This window comes from Argentina silus (genome assembly GCF_951799395.1).
Source record: "Argentina silus genome assembly, chromosome: 9".
Taxonomy (NCBI): Eukaryota; Metazoa; Chordata; class Actinopteri; order Argentiniformes; family Argentinidae; genus Argentina; species Argentina silus.
In genome coordinates, this window is record NC_139663.1 from 21,896,958 (window position 1) to 21,914,370 (window position 17,413).

Genomic DNA, 17,413 nt, shown 5'->3' on the forward strand with positions numbered 1-17,413 from the left:
CCCACACGGGCTGAACAAGGTAACACAGAGGCATAAAACCAGACACATAGTACATCTCTTCAGGCTCCATCTCAACGGTCCCTCCTGAAGCCCTCTTCACCCCCACTACCCCCCTGTACAAGTTTCTCTCCTGTTAATAAAAAAAAATAATAATAATAATAATAATTCCTTCTTCTAGCATTGTGACTGCCTATGGCCCCTGGTCCGAGCATTGATTACTTTATCTTATGATGACTGATGGATAGATGATTCACTTACTTAGACAAATGTATTTGTTGTAAGTCGCTTTGGATAAAGGCGTCTGCTAAATGCTGTAAATGTAAATGTAAATGTAAATGTCATATATGTTCCATCAAGGCTTCATTCAAAATGTGTGTGCGTTTCTGTGTGCGCGTGCGCGCGTGTGTGTGCCTGTGTGCGTGCATGCGTGTGTGTGTGTGCATGTGTGTGTGTGTGTACACGTGCGTGCATGCGTGTGTGTGTGTGTGTGTGAGTGACAAACGTATTGTGCGGTACTCTACGTAGCCTGACTAAACCGGTCTTGACAATATCGTGACGTAGGGTGACTAGCTAGCTAGAGAAGCAGGAAATAAAACTCCAAATGTCTGTCATCAATAACGTCTGATGTGACGCACCATACGACACAGTGCCACACTAATTGGCTCCCTCTGAGAATCAGCCTCAAGCCCAGGCCACAGCAATGGCATCTGTAAACTAATATAACTGCAGAACTAATTCCTCCCCGGGTCTGTTTAACACAGTTTGACCCATTCAGTCAGGGCTGGTTACTCACAGGTTAAGCAGGCAAGGTGAGAAACTTCAGGAGCCTTGTGGACTGGGAGAAGAAACACACAGCAGTCTAGCACTTAGTCACCGACTGATTGTAGCCACTGTGGGATCAATATGTCATCGATTGTTAACCTGAGTGGTCTCAGCCATAGGTACTTCAGTCAGAGGCCTGTGGCTGGCCTTCAGAAGAGAGAGAGAGGGATGGAGAGAATAAGGAATGATGGAGAGATGGAGAGGGAGGGAGGGAGGGAGGGAGGGAGGGCAATAGGAAGGGTGTATGTCAGGGGAATCAATCACAGGTGAATGAGACAACTCATTCTGTCTCACATTGTTTGCAGGGATGGAGTCTCTGACAAATCCTACAATCCTGCAAAAGCCTTTTAGGTAAAGATTGGCCGGCTGCCAGCAAAGCAGAGTGACCTCAGGTTTCGATCTAAAACCGGGATTTTGTAAGTGGACGTGTCAGCAAAAGTAATAGCTTTTTCAAGACAGCATGTTCAGCTCCCGCTCTACCATCGCTGTGCAGTATGCTGTCTCTCAAATCCTACACGGTGAATCTGACGTTCTTGAAGCCTAATCCTTATCATAATCCCACGAGGGCCCTTTTTTTAACCAAGTAGGTGGTATTAGCATTGACAATGACATATTGCCTGTGGGTTGACTCTACCGACCATAACATTGGAAACAGGCGAATATGCTGTTGCACAGTTTCCAAATGACGTACATTGTAACAATTTAACCAGCGCGTCCGTGGTTCTACCTTTGCTTGCACGTCAGTGGCCGACCACTGTCCATCCAAAAGCCACTCTCTGGGAGGTCGCCAAAGACGAGGAATCGGACGGTCTGTGTTATGCGTCGCTGCAGTTGATGCAGTCAATAAATCAAGGTATCATCAGTCGCATGCATGGTGTGTTTTTCTAATTAAATGAACGCGTTGAGGAAAGAGAACACCGTTCAACTGCTGCTCCTCTTTTTCAATGTTTCCCATCTCCAAGGAGACCGGGCCGTGGACGAGAAATGCGCACGGGGGCGCAACGGCGCACAGTGGAGGAGAGAGATTGACTGGGAGACACAGCGGGCTACGGTAGGCAGGTCTGGAAGGCAATGACTGTACTTGGAGTGGAAAACAAGGCAATAAATGATCTTGCTGTCGATCAATTCTCCGTCGTCATAATTGCACACAAACCGTGACCCCGACCGCCGACGTGAGCCGAATATGGTTTATTTTATTTTCACCTCAGTATATATACATATTACACCTATTAAGTATCTGTCTTGAATAATAAAAAAATCGAAAAAGGCACATTTCATCAAGAGCAGTAGTCCATACTACAGGGGTTGGGATGCACGTATATCATATTATGCGGGCCCCTTCGTCCCTTCTACTGTGCTCAACTCAGCTAGACGTGTAGCCTAAAGGACTAGGCCGACTGCAGCCTGGTCTATAGACAATCTGCTCAGGTGGAATAAATGCTGGAACACCAGTAGCCGAGCAGATGGGAGCCATATCTCCATGGAAGTGCACTTGGCATTGCACTTGGCAGTGCACTGACACAATAATCTATTTTACCAGCAGGCCTAAACAAGTGTGAAAACCACTAATACGGAAACCTATAAAACAGGAAGATTCGTTAAATTGCGGTTTTGTGTATGCAATAGGCCCAATCTGTGTAAGCAATATTTCCTGTGAGAATTCTCTTCCGACACTGCACCCACGTAACGTATGTCGCCTTACCTACCACCTGTCAGTCCGTGCACGTTTAGCTGATAATAGCATGTCTCTGTGTTTAGCTGCTGCGTCTAATGTAAAAACTCACAGATGTAGAGCAATTCCTAGAAGACCATCTCAAATGTGTGAATACATTTGCCAAAAAAACAATTAGATTTTCAGTAGGATTTATATGGAGCTGAAATAGGTTGCTTTATCTGCGGAAACTTGATATAGTCATAAAACATGCAGAAAAATAAAACATGGGAGGTTAATTTCATCCTTTAGCAGAGGATTTATTTTGGTAAATTTGCTCAATAACATAAGTTACAAGTGATGAAAAGGGTTTATCTTTTTTTTTTTTTTTTAAAGCAAAATAAATAAAAAATCCGAAAGTTTAAATGCATAAATACATTAACAATATAGTCTCTGATACTGTATCTCGCAGACTACGCCAAAAACAAAACCATACATTGTGATTACAATAACTTCCCAGACATTTCTGGAAAGAAATGCCAAATAATGTACAAAATGAATGGACATCTTTTGAATAAGTCCCCATTTCAATCGAGCAAATGGAATACCTTGCAGAGTGCTTTGTCATGAAACAAACGTCCTTTGTGTATCCTATAGACGGGTCAAACCAGTTGTCCAATCATGAACCTATGAGTGAAAACCTTATGTGTGTCTCAGTGTTCAAACAAAAGTATACAGACTTATAGATGCAGGTCTTGGTCATTTCCCAACATAAGCCACCATTTTACCAGATAAACCGTGTGTGTGTGTGTGTGTGTGTGTGTGTGTGTGTGTGTGTGTGTGTGTGTTAGTAAGGACAACAAAACAATGTGATTGCAGATGTTTAATAGATATAGCTCTGAGAACAGCATTAGCTCATCAGCCCTAGAAGCTGGATTTCCATAGTGCTGTTAGCTCTATAAATGATCTAAAAGTGATCCAAGAATTGGTGACTGGATGGTATACTCAACTTATAGGTTTTAATAAATTGATAAGTTGAAAGTTTGAAACATCCCTCTATGGACGATGTAAAAAGGCCAATTATTGTACACATGGTGAGGCATTGGGCCGATCTGATTACTGAGTTTAAATATATCCCGGTTTCAACGACCTCACAATTAATCAAGCTTAATTGAGCTCTGAATTGCGATTGATTGGTCAATTTAAAATGAAGTTACTCCATTACCTCATGGCCGTGATGTCTTTACTCAAGCTTGAAACCAATTAATCTTAAATCAAAATTAACCTGAACTACAACCGAATCTTATTAATTGAGAGCACTTCACTGGCGTCCCGAGAACGGTTGAAACAACGAAATCGGTTTCTGCTCGGGCGCAGGAAGAAAAACAAAACAAACCTGTGTCGGCGTGAATAAAATGTTCTTGTTTTCAGTGACTCATTTGTCTAGTCCTAAAGAGGTGAAGAATGGATGGATTGGTTAGTCACAGGCGAGATGTGGCATTAGAAGAAGCCTCTCTCTCCCCGTCTGGATGCAGAGCTGTTTTCAGAGCTGTCACAGATGATCAGTCCTCCGCTAACTCTCAGTTAGGCAGCCAAGGCCTCCAGGGAAGCTTGGGTAATTCAAGTTGAACACGCTCATCTGTGAATCCTCAGACCTAACTTCCTGACTTGTCAACCATATAGACACAGACACACACACACACAGACACACACATACACACACACACGCACACACACACACACACACACACACACAGCCATGTGAAGAAGACTTTGAGCTGTTATTTAGCGAAAAAACAAGTGTGAAAAAATAAAGAAAGGTGTTCAAAATAGTCCCATCAGTAGCTGAGTAGGAGAACACCAACACAAAGACAGGGACAGGACCCTTAGATGAAATGGTAAGGGTGGGAGTGTGTGTGTGTGTGTGTGTGTGTGTGTGTGTGTGTGTGTGTGTGTGTGTGTGTGTGTGTGTGTGTGTGTGTGTGTGTGTGTGTGTGTGGTTGACAATTCAGCAGTGTGTGTGTTTGTGTGTGTGTGTGTGTGTGTGTGTGGTTGACAATTCAGCAAACTTTAGAAAAGGCAAATACTGTAGACCAGTGATTCGTGATTCACCGTCAGGAGAGTTCAACATGGTGAAGAACAGACAACAGACACAGCGGTTGTTCAAGGACAGTGTAAAAATATCAAAAACATGCAGGAGCACTTTTGTGATGGCAATACAAGGTGAAATGACAAATAATGGATTGCATTTACTATAGGGAATTGTCTGATTATTAGTAATCGTCTGACAATTCTAGTGTTGTGGTGGTCTCATTGGCACAGTAAATGTTGCATCCCTAAGTATTCCATGGACAGAGATAGTCAGGGGAAAGAACTTCATTTCCCATAATGCAATGTTATGACTGTGTCAACAAACAGTGCTGAGTACAGAACAAGGTTTAGTGTAATACTGTCATCATGGAGGAGGGACGTATGCATGTCAAAGCTGCTCGGCAACACAATAAACACCCAAACAAAGCAACAACAGGTCACTCAATATAACACCGTAAATCTGGCTGTCGAATTCCTTTTCAGTGATGCAACATTAGGCTTGATCTCTTTATCCAAAGAGCCAGATTTAGGACATTCCTTATTTTTACAATCACGTTGTTATCAGACTGTGTTTAGCACCTGTTGTTTCCCAAGGAGAATAAACCTCTCTGGCCAATACCGCTGCCAACGTTGACAGGGGGATAACAACAGGGTGATCGCTGCTTCGACCAGGGTGTGTTCGGTTACTCGACTCCTCACCCACAAGTTTCCATTCGGGAACTTCCCTTCACGCATTTAGAATGATTGGATTGGCGCACACATGGATGGAGAGAGGTTTCCTACATTATTCCTTATACCAGTCCATCAATTTTAAACCCATGAGGGGGGGGTGCTCCAGTACACACTTATCGTATATGCCATTTAACTGACGCTTTTATCTAAAACGACTTACATCGCAGTGAGTGCATACATTTTTCAGTATATATGGTCCCAGCGGGAAGGTCTCAACACTTCAGGAGAAGGGTGGAGACTCTGAACGCAACGCTGGTTTAACGCGTTTTTACAGCTCATCCCCGCTGTCAACGTTGGCACCACTCGGTCCCACAAGTGTTACTAAAGGCGGTTTCACGGTTTAACTTTGTTTTCAGACTCTCCCTCCCCTTCCAATGAAATAACAGGTGCAAACTTGGCCCCGCTCATTGCGAAACGCAAACAATTGTCCCTTCATTTGGAGCGAGTTGAATTTCGTCAACGGACGGAGAACCTTGGTTTCAACATGTCTTCAACACAACAGAGTAGCATGGATGTGTATATGGAGCCGTTGTGAGTGTGATGGTAGAACTCTTTATTTGCATTGCAGTCTTGTGGTTGCATAGTCTGAGCCTGCTGATTCCCTAGAGAGTAGGGTGGAGTTCCTGTGTCTATCGAATGAGGAACCGCTCCCTTGCAAATAAATAACACTTACTTTAACCAGTAAGCCTGCGATGGTGTGATGTCAACCTAAATCGGGCGATCAATCGTTGTGTGTATATTTCTAACGGTTCCCTTTTTGCATCATACTTCCCTTTTTTAAACCGTTTTAGTCTTTTGCAATGTCGTGGTGGAAAGACGAAATTGGCTGCAATCTTGAAGTTTTGAAAATATTGTCTGTTTTATGTAGGCTGGACACATACATGAACAGCAGGTGGGATGGCACACATACCCAAGGGGACACACACGGACACATGGAAACAAATGCAACAGAAACAAGAGTGAAAGGTCACCGTTTCATGGGTTTGACAGTACAAGGTTAACTGGAGATGTGGAGCGTGTCAACACAAAAGTAAACCACTGTCAAGACCACTAAGAAACACAAGGTGGATGAGCGTTTATACAGTCGAGGATGGGAGGGTTAAATTGTATTCTCATCCAACTCCGGGACTCGTTTCCGTGTAAACTAAAGCATCCACACGCAAACTGAACACGTGTAGCCCTTCAGTGTCCTGATTGTGTTGGCTGAGTTGGTTTATGTCTGTGAACACTGGAATCAAAAAAGTGCAAATGTAAAATGTCGTAAAAGGTTCATAAACCACAAAAGGGGAATGTCGTTATTAGAGGAGACACATCCTTCTACAGATTGTTCGATAAAAGAAAGAAACGAGAAATTGAAACGTAACTTTAACAATCGTTGAGGGTAAAGCGATCTATATGAAACGTATTTCACGTATTTCATATAGAACACCACCATATCGGTCATTTTCAAAAGCCACTGAAAAATAAACAGATGGCTCCTGATCTTTTATAGAGTCTTCGACAGGTTCAAGAGATGCTACAGGATGTTTGTCGCTAATTCTTTACATCAAATTTCGGCTTAAGTGTTGACTGTATGGTTCATGAATGTTAATGATTAATCTCATTAGACGACACAGTAATTCCTTTTTAAGCCAACAAACTTTTGCGAAACAAGCTTTAGCTCACGGTAGTAGGGAGGTGTGCCCCTCTCTGTCCAATCAGGTCATTTCCTCACAAATATTTTTCTATTTCGGAGACCCGTTTTTGGGTTGTGAGCGCTCATTTTAGGACTAGCGGTCGAAAATATACCAAAATCCTGTAGCGTCTCTTTTAGACGTTGACGATGTCTGACGTCTAGCGAGCTACGCATGGGGGGGCTTTATATCTCTGTCAGCAGAATGAATCGCAGAGTGATTGTGTCAAACTCACACACATCCATCTTTTTAGTTTTTTTTATTCAGTGATAAATAATTTGCTATGATCATTATGCTTTATGCGTAGACGTCTGATCAAGGCAATACACAGATGTATAGGGCACACATTGCCATGGTTGGAGAAAAATAATAACAATAAATTGGATAAGAAAAAAAAACAAAAAACAATGAGGTAAGAAGTTCTCTGTTTCATACGTGTGTGGTGCTTCTTCTGCTATCGGCCATACTGTTGAACGCACAGTGCTTCCTTAAACAGAAATGCCACCTTTTGTGTCGATACAATAGAGAAACAAAATCCTGATCATGATGGCACATGAGCTAATGAAACCAGAGACCAAGGAGAGGGCTCTGCAGCGTCCATGTTTGACAGGACACAGACCAATGAAGAAGAACAAGCTGAGCAGAACTAAAGTGGACAACAAACACTTCTCTAAGACTTGGCGATTGGACCCGTCACACACGTTGGTGGGGAGACTTGAGTTCAGCTTTGATACTTCTCCTGTGTGTGTGTGTGTGTGTGTGAGTGAGTGTGTGTAAGTGTGAGTGTGTGTAAGTGTATGTGTGTAAGTGTGTGTGTGTGTGTGTGTGTGACGGGCCTTGAGAGAACAGCAAAGTGAGGCACAGCCCCACATGCGGACCTGACCTGCAGTCCTGGTGCTTCTGCTATTTTACAAAAAAAAATCAACAAAAAAAACAACATAAAAAGCATAAAATACATCTCATAACTGCTTCAATCCAGAGGCTCTTCATTCCCTTTATCCCCTCCTGTAGGGGCAGCTGGAAGGTGCATGGCAGGGACTAGCCTACCTGGCTGGTCCCCAGAGAGACCATGCTCCTGGGTGAGAGCCCACCAGTCCTCCCCCTCCCCCTCCCCCTCCCACACACACCTGTGCCCCTGGCCCGGCCCACCTGCCCACCTGCTCCTCTGATTCAGGATGGTGATGATGCGAGACGGAGAGGTGGGGTACAGTGGGACACCCCCCCCCCCCTTCCCAAGGCAGCCTGCTCGTGGCAGACACAGCTGGGGTGTCACCGGGGGGCGCCACCTGCTGCTACCCTCGAACACACCTTGGGCTCGCTAGGCTGAGGTGAGCCCAATCCCAGGCTACACAAGGGGAGGGGGTGGGGTGGGAGGGCTGACATGACCCCCCCCCCCCTCCTTTCTTCTCCAGAGGCTCAGTAACCCTCAGTTAACCTCTAACTACTTCAGTGAAAATAAAGGGGAGGGGGGGGGGGAAAAAACACAAAATGGAAGACAAAAAAACCAACAACTCCTGGCACAGAACTGAAATAGCTAACGAAGGCCAACAATAGCAACAGGAACGGTAGTGACGGCAACGGTTGTGCTCGCTGGGGGGGGGGGGGGGGTGTGTGTGTGGGGGGGGGGGGGGGGGGGGGGCTGGGCAGTCAGGATTGAAGCGGAGTGCCTCTGAAATGTGATGTCATATTAACGGTCGCCGTGGCAACGGCGGGGAAGGGCAGGGGGGCGGGGGGGGGGCAACGGCTGTCGTTCTTTCTCATCATCACGCGCCGCCACCCCCCCCCCCCCCCCCTCTCTCTCCCCCCCTCCCTCCCTCCCTCGCCGCTCTCCAAAAGTGCAACAACAACAAACAAACAAACAAACAAACAACAACAATGTAAGAAACAGGTTTTAAATAAGCAAAAGGCAGATGGCCTCAGCCGCCCCCTCCCCCACCCCCACCGAGCGCCTCCACCGCGACCACCGCGTCCACATCCGTTCAGTGTTTTTCCTTTCATTCGTCTTTGTCTCTAATAGTTAGTTTGTTATTCCGAGATTCCGTCCGTCCGTCCGTCTTCGTCCCCCCCTCCCCCCCCATTGGCAGGCAGACTCGCGTCCAGACTGACGTCCCTGCCTGGTCTCTGCCAGTGTTTTTCTAGTCCTTGAGTAGTCCTCTTTTTTTCTCGTATTTTCCGTCAGTTTTCCCAAGGCCCAGGTAGGTTACGCCGGGCGGGTGGCAGAGCGGCGGTGGCGGGCCGTCAGCCCGGGAGGCAGACCTTGCCCGCGAACAGCAGCCCCACTATGGTGAAGAAGATGGAGAGGACGAAGAGGACGTAGGAGGAGCCCACCACCGTGTTGTTGGGCAGCTTGTACGGCTGACCCCCCACCTCGTTGATGTAGAAGCCTATAGGGAAGATGAGCGCCGCCATGCAGAACAGGATCACTGTGGGGGAGGGGGGGGGGGCACACAGAGAGAGAGAGAGAGAGAGAGAATATGTTAGCTAGTCATTGGTCTTGAATGGGCTTTAAAACCTTAAGATAAAGTAATAATGCGTAACTGTCGTCTTCCCCTAGGGGACAAAGCTAAGTCCTCAATATTCAAAACAGCTTGTAACTCCTTAAGAGAGAGACAGAGAGAGAGACAGAGAGAGAGACAGAGAGAGAGAGACAGAGACAGAGACAGAGAGAGAGAGACAGAGAGAGAGAGAGAGAGAGACAGAGAGAGGGAGAGAGAGAGAGACAGAGACAGAGAATACGTTAGCTAGTTATGATACAGAATCGTATGTTCACGGCTGGTTTGGGCTGTGGAGGAGGATCCAGAAGGTTCCTCTTCTCAGCCTGGGATGGAGCTAGTACGACCACTCTGTGTATTGTGCTAATCGTACCAGAAAAACACATCTGACTTCGGACATACACGAGTGATAAAAGCAATGCGTGAAATCTTAAAATGGGACGATCGATTGATTGATTGATTGATTGATTGATAAGAGAGAGACTGTTGCATGGAATGATTGATTGATTGATTGATTGATAAGAGAGAGACTGTTGCATGGAATGATTGATTGATTGATTGATTGATTGATAAGAGAGAGACTGTTGCATGGAACGGCAAGTGAACGGTTTTTAATGGCGTACTGTGAATAGTAGCTTCTTTTGTTTTTATACATTCACCCAACACTTTATTAGGAACACACTATTAATACTGGACAGGACCTTGCTGACACACACACACACACACACACACACACACACACACACACACACACACACACACACACACACACACACACACACACACACACACACACACACACACACCACACACACACTATTAATACTGGACAGGACCTTGCTGACACACACACACACACACACACACACACACACACACACACACACACACCACACACACACTATTAATACTGGACAGGACCTTGCTGACACACACACACACACACACACACACACACACACACACACACACACACACACACACCACACACACACACACACACACACACACCACTGTACTACGGCACGAACACACTATTAATACTGGACAGGACCTTGCTGACTGACTGGTTTGATTGATTGATTGACTGGACAGTAGAGTCCTCCAAATATAGCCATGCTACTGTCCAAGGTCACACACACACACACACACACACACACACACACACACACACACACACACACACACACACACACACACACACACACACACACACCACTGTACTACGGCACGAACACAACCACATTATTGTTATTTCTTAAATGTACTTTCTAAATGGAGACCCCAGCCTGAGGAGAAAAGCCTTGTTGTATCAAAGCTGACAATCTCTACTTTAAACAACCAAAGGCCACACAGCATCACACCTCGACTGAACCGGCCTTCACTCTCTGCGAACCTGCCAGGGCCAGGAGTGAGGCACAGGCTTTCACAGGACACACTAACACACGGCTCGCAGGAAGCCTGGGCACAGATTGAATTCAATTTGAGCGAGGCCATTAGTGAGATAATGCCGTCTTTCAGTGCGCTTCTAAGCAGCAATTAAACACACTGGCCTCATGTTGTGCACAGTGATCAGATTTAGAGAGAGAGAGAGGGAGGGAGAGGGGGAGGGAGAGAGGGAGGGAGAGGGGGAGGGAGAGAGGGAGGGAGAGGGAGAGAGACGTGGGGGAGAGAGAGAGAGAGGAAGAGGTGGGGACGGGGGGAGAGAGAGGGAGAGAGAGAGAAGAAAGAGAAAGCATACCAGATGAAGAAAGAGAGAGAGAGAGAGAGAGAGAGAGAGAATGCATACCAGAGAAAGGAGGAGAGAGCACAGAAGAGCATGGGAGAGAGAGAGGGAGAGATAAATAGCAATAAGTGAGTTGGCTTTGTAACAACCTGAGCCATCTAAAGCGATCTGGAGGCGCCCCGCCGCTGAGGCAATTTCATAACCCACTCAGCCAGAGAGCATCACTTCAGACAGCCAGGACAGCTGTGGAGCAGTGGGGAGAGACAGAGACTCAGGAGATCATGATACACACACACACACACACACACACACACACACACACACACACACACAGGAGAAGTATCAAAGCTGAACTCAAGTCTCCCCACCAACGTGTGTGACGGGTCCAATCTCCAAGTCTTAGAGAAGTGTTTGTTGTCCACTTTAGTTCTGCTCAGCTTGTTCTTCTTCATTGGTCTGTGTCCTGTCAAACATGGACGCTGCAGAGCCCTCTCCTTGGTCTCTGGTTTCATTAGCTCATGTGCCATCAAGATCAGTTTTGTTTCTCTATTGTATCGACACAAAAGGTGGCATTTCTGTTTAAGGAAGCGCTGTGCGTTCAACAGTATGGCCGATAGCAGAAGAAGCACCACACTTATACAGAGATATAAAGCCCCCCCCCATGCGTAGCTCGCTAGACGTAAGACATCGTTAACGTCTTAAATAGATAGGATTTCGGTATATTTTCGGCTAAATCATTGCTCTCCTTGACAGGTAAACACTAGAAGGTCTAGAACAAAGACTACAGTACTTCCCCTACCATTTCTCAAGCAAGACCCCCACCACGAAGCTCTGCCCACCCCCAACCAAGCTCTGCCCACCTCCAACCAAGCTCTGCCCACCCCCAACCAAGCTCTGCCCACCCCCAACCAAGCTCTGCCCACCTCCAACCAAGCTCTGCCCATCCCCACCAAGCTCTGCCACCCCCAACCAAGCTCTGCCCACCCCCACCAAGCTCTGCCACCCCCAACCAAGCTCTGCCCACCCCAACCAAGCTCTGCCACCCACTGCCTAAAATATTTCGGTCTCTATTGGTTTCAACTGAACATGTGGGTGTTTGTAGCCCTGAGCATTGCTCCAAGGACTATTGCATAAAGGGGAAACGAATCTCGGGGAATCATCGAGCTGTTACAGCTTGATATGCTGAGAATCAAATAAAGTAAGTCAAATAAAGCATGAGAAACAGAGGACAACAGAGATCTGTCTGTCCTGCATCTCAGTGGGATCAGCTCATTCTTTTGAGAATGAAAGGAAGTCACCTTCTTTCTGTGGCATCCTACTGTTGGCGAAAATGAGCGGTGAGAGTGGGCATCATTAGAGAAACCAGAGTATAAGAGAATATAAAAAAGCGATAAAGGCGCTTACCATCCATTTCAAGGGAATAATTAGTGCGTAGGCTGCATGCTGTAAAAAAAATAATACATGCTATGACAAGAGCTTGGTTTTTCTGGCACCCAACGGTGAAGTTTAGTCATTTGTTCAGAGATGGTCCTGCATGCAGCGCGTTCAGTTTCTCAGTAATGAGCGACAGGGCACAGACAGCCACGGTCTGGGGTGAGAATCAATAGGATGGTTATCATACGCCTTAATCCAGGCAATTAGCCTTTTAGTTGGACGGGCTAATGAACAGTCAAAAGCCATCGCTAATTAGAATCTCAAAACTTCTCCAACATGGTTCTTTTTTTTTTTGTAAGAGACTTTTTCTTTGAAGATAAGTAGAGCTTCAAGTCCACTCTTGACCCAGATTAAAACAAAGCAGAAAGAAACTGGATCATTGGGAATAACTGTTCAATAGACGCACAGGAAACTGAGCTTTGCCAGGCTGACTCACAGAGTCAATCAAAGGCTTACAGATAAACCTTTCCATTCTACGTAGGGCTAAATCATGGGGCTGATTTTCCAAACGCAGGTATATGGAAATCAAAAGAGGTCCTATTCGGGAAAAAAAAAATCGAGGCACTGACTCGTTCTCTTCCTCAACACTAGGCTACACATCACATCTTCCCGGCCCAGAAACCCACACAGGCTATTTTTTCCCCGTCGGATTTGACGGATTTAGCCAGAAAAGCTACCGTGATGCTGCTGGCTCAGTCTAGCCCCTCATTGGCTGAGCGTATTCCTGTCTCAACATGCCAGCCTAGCGAACGAGCGGTGTCTGGCTAACCCGCCAGGCCGGGCAGACACAGCTAATATTTACGTCTGTCCTCTTCCCTCCCTGCAGCCTGGGCCATGTGTTTATCTACAGCCGGCCAGAACCACAGAGGAACACAGACGTGACAGCAGAAGGACTCACGGTGCCCGTGAGGTACCTTTGGCTGTTTCCTCAAACTACCTGACTAGCTGAAGAGGTGCTACGTCTTTATAGGTCAATTATTTCTAAACCTACCTTGGCTGAAGAGGTTTGGTACCTTGTCGCCGAGTGTTTCTCTTTCTTAACCAGCCTCAGCTGAAGTCTCAGAGCTCAGTGTTTCTAAACCTACCTTGACTGACGGGGAACTGCACCTCAGAATTGGTATGTCCCTCTCCTTCCACCTGCCTTAGCCGGTGACGTGCTGTGCCTTTGAAGCTTGGTGTTTCTCTACCTTGCTGAGCTACGGTGCGACTGGCGCTCAACGTGTCACAACCCGCAATTGTTTGCTCAAGTCAGACACGGTCGGTTTGAATCCTCTTGAAAATGATTTCTCTCCTTGTCTCCTCTCTTTTATGATCGCTGGCTCGGAGTGGAGTGCGCAGGGGACAGAAGGGGGCCTGTGTAGGTCATACAAAGCTGCCCATTCAGGTGGCAATGGCCCTGGGCCAGCTACGCCAACTGGTACCTTCCCCCCAGCCTTCATCACCTGTTAGCCCCCAGTGAGCGAGCTCACTCCCCCTGAAGCCTTTGCATGGAGTTCTAGACTGCCACTTCCCTTACCCCACCACAGCCCTCTATGTCTCTGTCTCTCTCATACACACACACACACACACACACACACACACACACCCCTTCCACATCACTCTCACTCTGTACACCTCTCGATCAACCTCCCTCACTCCACCTCTTTCCCCCACCCCCCTCACTCAAACTTCCCCCCTATCCATCACGCAGATTATAACCTCCCTCACTCTCCCTCAATTCCGACTCCCCCCCCCCATCCGGCCTCTGTGTTAAACCATGACACAGCAGCTCTGTGTGGTGCGTGTTCAGCACTACCATTGAAGTTCAAAGACGTCAGGGAAACACTCCCGGCCTCCTCCAGTACCCCACCCCTCCCCCTCCCCCTCCACCTCCACTCCCCCCTTTCCTCCCCCTCTACTCCCCCCTGTCCTCCACCTGAGGCAGGCTCTCTGGTTACGGGTGATACTTTCTTTGCCTCTTCTTGCCCTGAGTCTTTTTATCCCTCTCATTCTCTTTCTCCTCTCTCGTTCTCTTTCCCCCCTCCCGTTCACTGCTGATAACTCTCTTTCAACACAGTCCACTCTCACCCCAATCCCTCTCGCACACATTCTGATCTCTCTCTACTCCACTCTTTGTATCCCTCTAACTGTATTTCACAAGATATTGAGAGAGAGAGAGAAAGAAAGAGAGAGAGAGAAAAGGAGAGAGCGAGAGAGAGAAAGAAAGAGAGAGAGAGAGAGAAAAGGGGAGAGTGAGACAAAGAGAGAGAGAGAGAGAAAAGGAGAGAGCGAGAGAGAGAGAGAGAGAGAAAAGGAGAGCGAGAGAGAGAGAGAGAGAAAAGGAGAGAGCGAGAGAGAGAAAGAAAGAGAGAGAGAGAGAGAAAAGGACACTGACTGAGGATCTGACAAGGCCAATGAAGCCCCGGACAATGGCGACTATTTCCTCTCTGTTGCCATGGTAACCTCATCACTTGCTTCCGAGCGTGATTGTCGAAAAAATTACTCCATTCCTTCTAATTTAGCCTATGACACTAATTTGTATTAAAACACATTAACAATTTTTGAGGGGATGGAATTCGGTAATTGGGTGATTCTCTGGGTATTTACTGGTGATTATCACACACGTTATAATTCAGAACTAGGGCCCTGAGTTTTTCCAGGCACCAGCCACCTGGCCAGTAAAAAGCCTGGGCCCTTTTTTATGGGTGTTCACAAGGGGTGGAAGTTGTGTTTTAGGCCCAGAGTTATTCCTGGTGAGGTCACATGGTCAGGAAAAGAAACTCTTGGCCATAGCCGACTAATACATGAATTCCGTGATGGTATTCTAGAGCAACACCATCTGTGTGTAGGGGGGGTGGTTGTGTTTTCCCTTCAGGAACCGACCAATCCAAACACCCACGCAGCCTTATGAAACCAGCGCCGTCACAGCGTTGCTGACGGCCGTTGATGGAGGAAGAGAGTCTGGGAGCCGAGAGGCGAAAGACAAAAGAGCGAGATTGAATGACACGGACGTCACCCGCGCCAACGCCGCAGAAGCTGCGCTCTCCGCTCTGCGAAGGGAGAGAGGGGCCCTCGACGCACGGGCGAAACATGCAAACGCACGCAGTAGCACTGCGACCGCAACAACGCAGCAACACCGAAAATAGCACGCGGCCCCGACACCGCCGTGTAAATGCGCATCGAAAGCCCCGCAGCCTCGCAGCCACGGCCGCATGCAGCACAACACTCTATCAGTCGTCACGCCACTGGTCACATTTGTGAACAGTGCACCGTGTATTCCTATCTCGGAGAATGTTTCCATGCATGAAATTGTCTGATGTAGTAGACAAGTAAACTAAATATACACAGTACATGCTGTAGAATGCTGTAGAAAGCGGTAGAAGGAGGTAGAAGGCTGTAGAAGGAGGTAGAAGGCTGTAGAAGGCTGTAGAAGGAGGTAGAAGGCTGTAGAATGCTGTAGAAGGCTGTAGAAGGCTGTAGAAGGCTGTAGAATGCTGTAGAAGGCGGTAGAAGGCTGTAGAAGGAGGTAGAAGGCTGTAGAAGGCTGTAGAAGGAGGTAGAAGGCTGTAGAATGCTGTAGAAGGCTGTAGAAGGCTGTAGAAGGCTGTAGAATGCTGTAGAAGGCGGTAGAAGGCTGTAGAAGGAGGTAGAAGGCTGTAGAAGGCTGTAGAATGTTGTAGAAGGCGGGTTACTGCAGTGCATTAATCAGTTGGTTGTACTTTGAGGCTTTTCTCCCTCCACACAGACACACGCGTCCATTAGTGTACCTGAATCAGCTACACCACCGAAATGTAGGCCGTAAATTCGAGACTAAAACGAATATTTTCACAGCCCCCCCTCTCCCTTTCCCTCCCCCTTTCCCTCTCCCTCTCCCTTCCCACCCCTCCTCCTCCTCCTCCTCATCCTCTCGTCCCATGTTTTGGAGACAGGGTCCAGCTGCTCCCAGACGGATGCGCTGGTGTTGAGAGGGGTGTTATTCTAAGGAAATGATGTCATGAGACAGAAAGAGAGAGAAAGAGAGCGACAGAGAGAGAGAGAGAGAGAGAGAGAGAGAGAGAGAGAGAGTGTGTGGTGTGTCCTGAACAGACATCAAGGCATGGTTAGGGTACGGTTGAGAGTGGTTAATCAGTCACAAATGGAACGTGTGTCTGTCTGTGTGTGTGTGTGTGTGTGTGCATGTATTTAGGGTTGTCACGACAGCAGATTTGTTTTTACTTAGATACCGACACCGGTTGAGATATTCAGTAGCGATACCACAGCAGAGGGCAAAAACAGTCATCTGCAGAGAATTGTTTTTTGTTTGAGTTTTGTTTAAAGTTCAAAGTTTTGATTGAGGAACTCTTTGTTGAAAAATGTGTTTGTTTTTCTTGATTGAGTTTTATTATGCTGTCATTTTTTCTGTGTATTATGTATTATTGTAAACTGTGGGTATGCAGGGCTCCCTTGTGAAAGAGACCTTGGTCTCCCTGCTAAAATAAAGGCTAACTCACCAACTGCCAAAGAATTCCGGAACCCTCACCACCTAGAGTGTTCCAAGTGTTCTATGCGGGTTGTTTACCTAGCGACAACACTCTGATTGGCTACAAAATGAAGCATCATAACTTATGCATTTTTGGTGAATAAAGTCACCCTTGAATGTTGAAAGTTGAATGTTGAATGTCACACTCTAGAATGAGGCCAATTTGGGCGACTTTATTTCACCCTAAATGCCACGAAATGAGTTCAATAAAAACCTACTCCCAGTGAAGGCTATCCAGCGGGCGTATTTAGTGGCTTCCCGTCGCCAGTGGGAGGCCACCAGCAGGCCGCAGGT

At 46.9% G+C, this 17,413-nt stretch overlaps 1 protein-coding gene across 1 annotated transcript in view; it reads right to left on the reverse strand.

Moving 5' to 3' along the window:
• Nucleotides 1–9,127: 9,127 nt before the first annotated feature.
• The window catches only part of mosmoa (modulator of smoothened a), a 24,293-nt gene continuing 16,007 nt past the window's right edge, over nt 9,128–17,413 (reverse strand). Inside the window, exons 2-3 of the mRNA XM_083676392.1 lie at nt 17,338–17,413; nt 9,128–9,392 (exon numbers count right to left, since the gene is read on the reverse strand). The exon at nt 17,338–17,413 is cut by the window's right edge and continues 137 nt beyond it. Coding sequence (XP_083532518.1) covers nt 9,208–9,392; nt 17,338–17,413 — 261 coding nt within the window. The 3' untranslated portion in view covers nt 9,128–9,207. The remainder of the gene's footprint in view (nt 9,393–17,337) is intronic.